The 1,769-nt window shown below is 43.5% G+C and overlaps 1 protein-coding gene across 1 annotated transcript; it reads right to left on the reverse strand.

Moving 5' to 3' along the window:
* Window positions 1-210: 210 nt before the first annotated feature.
* On the reverse strand, window positions 211-1,460 carry LOC117800524 (dynein heavy chain 11, axonemal-like; the record flags this gene model as incomplete). Its single annotated transcript, XM_034653072.1, has 3 exons — window positions 1,308-1,460; window positions 1,044-1,189; window positions 211-339 (listed from the first exon to the last, which is right to left on the reverse strand). Coding segments are annotated over exons 1-3 (395 nt in total), but the record flags the coding sequence as incomplete, so codon positions are not given.
* Between the last annotated feature and the right edge of the window lie 309 nt (window positions 1,461-1,769).

Here is a 1,769-nt window from a genome sequence, read left to right on the forward strand (position 1 = left end):
AGCCAAAACCAAGACTCAGACGCTTAACCAACTGAGCCACCCAGGCACCTCTATAATACTTATTTCTCAAATTAAGCCAACAGACCCCAAGTGCCAGTCATGTTTTATCTTTCAGAGCATGGCACCATGTTGAGAATTTCCTAGGCTCTGGAGATACTTGGGAAGTTTCTGAAGTAACAGGAACTAGGAGAGTGCGTGGATGTTACCTACTGTGAGGGAGCAATGAGCAAGCAGGTGTTGCTAGAGACCAGGATTTCGATTTTGGATCTATTGAATCTAACAGGCCCACACGCCATCAAGTGGAGTCTTGAGATGCCCCTACAGGCACAGTCTTCGGAGCTGTAGGTGTCGGAGAAACAAAGTCTGGGCATCCGGCAGCCAGCAGCAAACAGATGATTCTCAAAGCCACATGATGGGGTGAAATCATGAAGGGAACGAGACCCAAAGATTGAGGCCTGTGGCACCCAATATTAATAAGGTCAGGAAACGCTAACAAGGAAAAAGAACAGCAAACACTGACACAGGGCTTACTGCGTGTGAGACACTTGCGCAAGCGTTCTGTATTTAGCTAGCATTGTCATCTGCATGGCAGCCACTGTTTTCCAATTTTGCAGAGGACAAGAAACCAGAGCAGGAGCCTCCCTGAGGGTGGGAGAAGACCAGCAGGCTGGTGGGGTCCTGGAAACTATGTGAAGAAGTGTGCCCAGCAGAAGGGAGGAACCAGGTTTGTCCAATGCCGCCAGAAGGTCCGGTTAGATCACGGCTGAGAACTGGTAACTGGATTTAGCACTGTCAAGGGCATTTATTTTTTTCAGTATTAATGTGGTACACGTCTGTTGTAGTCAACAATTAAAAAACCACTGATAAAAAAAAAATGGGAGAAGAATGATTCAAACTCATTCTTCAAAATAAACCAGTCTCTCTTCTTTTACACATTTCCTGAGACAGGGAGAGGCAGCAAGAGAAGGGCAAGATGAGGCTGACTGCCTTACTTCATGTTCCTCTCTCGATCCGTAACAACAGAGAAGTCATGCACTACTCACCTCCTTTTCCTGTTTCTGATGGCATCGTGTATCAGTTTCACTTGTACGGCCACCACGGACAGGACTTCCACAGAAATTCGATTGAATTCATCAAAGCAGCCCCAAGCCCCTGTCTGCACCAATCCCTTGTAGATATTTCCTATGGACTAAATCATAGAGCAAGGCATTAAGAGTTTAACAGAAGAGGGTTTTGAGCTCTTAGTTTCACTCATTCCAAGTCGGAGATAATATTGTCAGAAATGTAACGTTTTCTAACTCACTCACTTTGTAGTCCATTTGCTCTGAGCAGTTGAATACGTAAACCATCATGCCAAGGGCACGTCCAAGATCTTTGGTGGTTTCTGTTTTCCCCGTACCAGCTGGGCCAGCTGGAGCTCCACTCATGGTTAAATGAAGTGACTGAGTTAAAGTGATGTAACACCTTTAAACCATTGACAGCACAAATATTACAGTCTGATATGAGATTTTTAAAGAACATTAGGGACAATCTAATTTTTTCTTTAGTTTAAGAAGTCGGGCTCTAGAATATAGTACTAACACACAATACTGACATACCCGTGATTTGCTCATGGCAATAACGAGAGTCAGAATAATATTTCCTATGGAATTTAATTTTAGGTTGGCTATTTAAAAATAACAAAGCACATACTGCTTTATTTGTCTCATTTCCTAAGAACTACGCATCAATACAAATAATGCGTGATTCCCAATGCTACTGAATTTCTG

This window comes from Ailuropoda melanoleuca, unplaced genomic scaffold (genome assembly GCF_002007445.2).
Source record: "Ailuropoda melanoleuca isolate Jingjing unplaced genomic scaffold, ASM200744v2 unplaced-scaffold71794, whole genome shotgun sequence".
In the NCBI taxonomy this organism is placed as follows: Eukaryota; Metazoa; Chordata; class Mammalia; order Carnivora; family Ursidae; genus Ailuropoda; species Ailuropoda melanoleuca.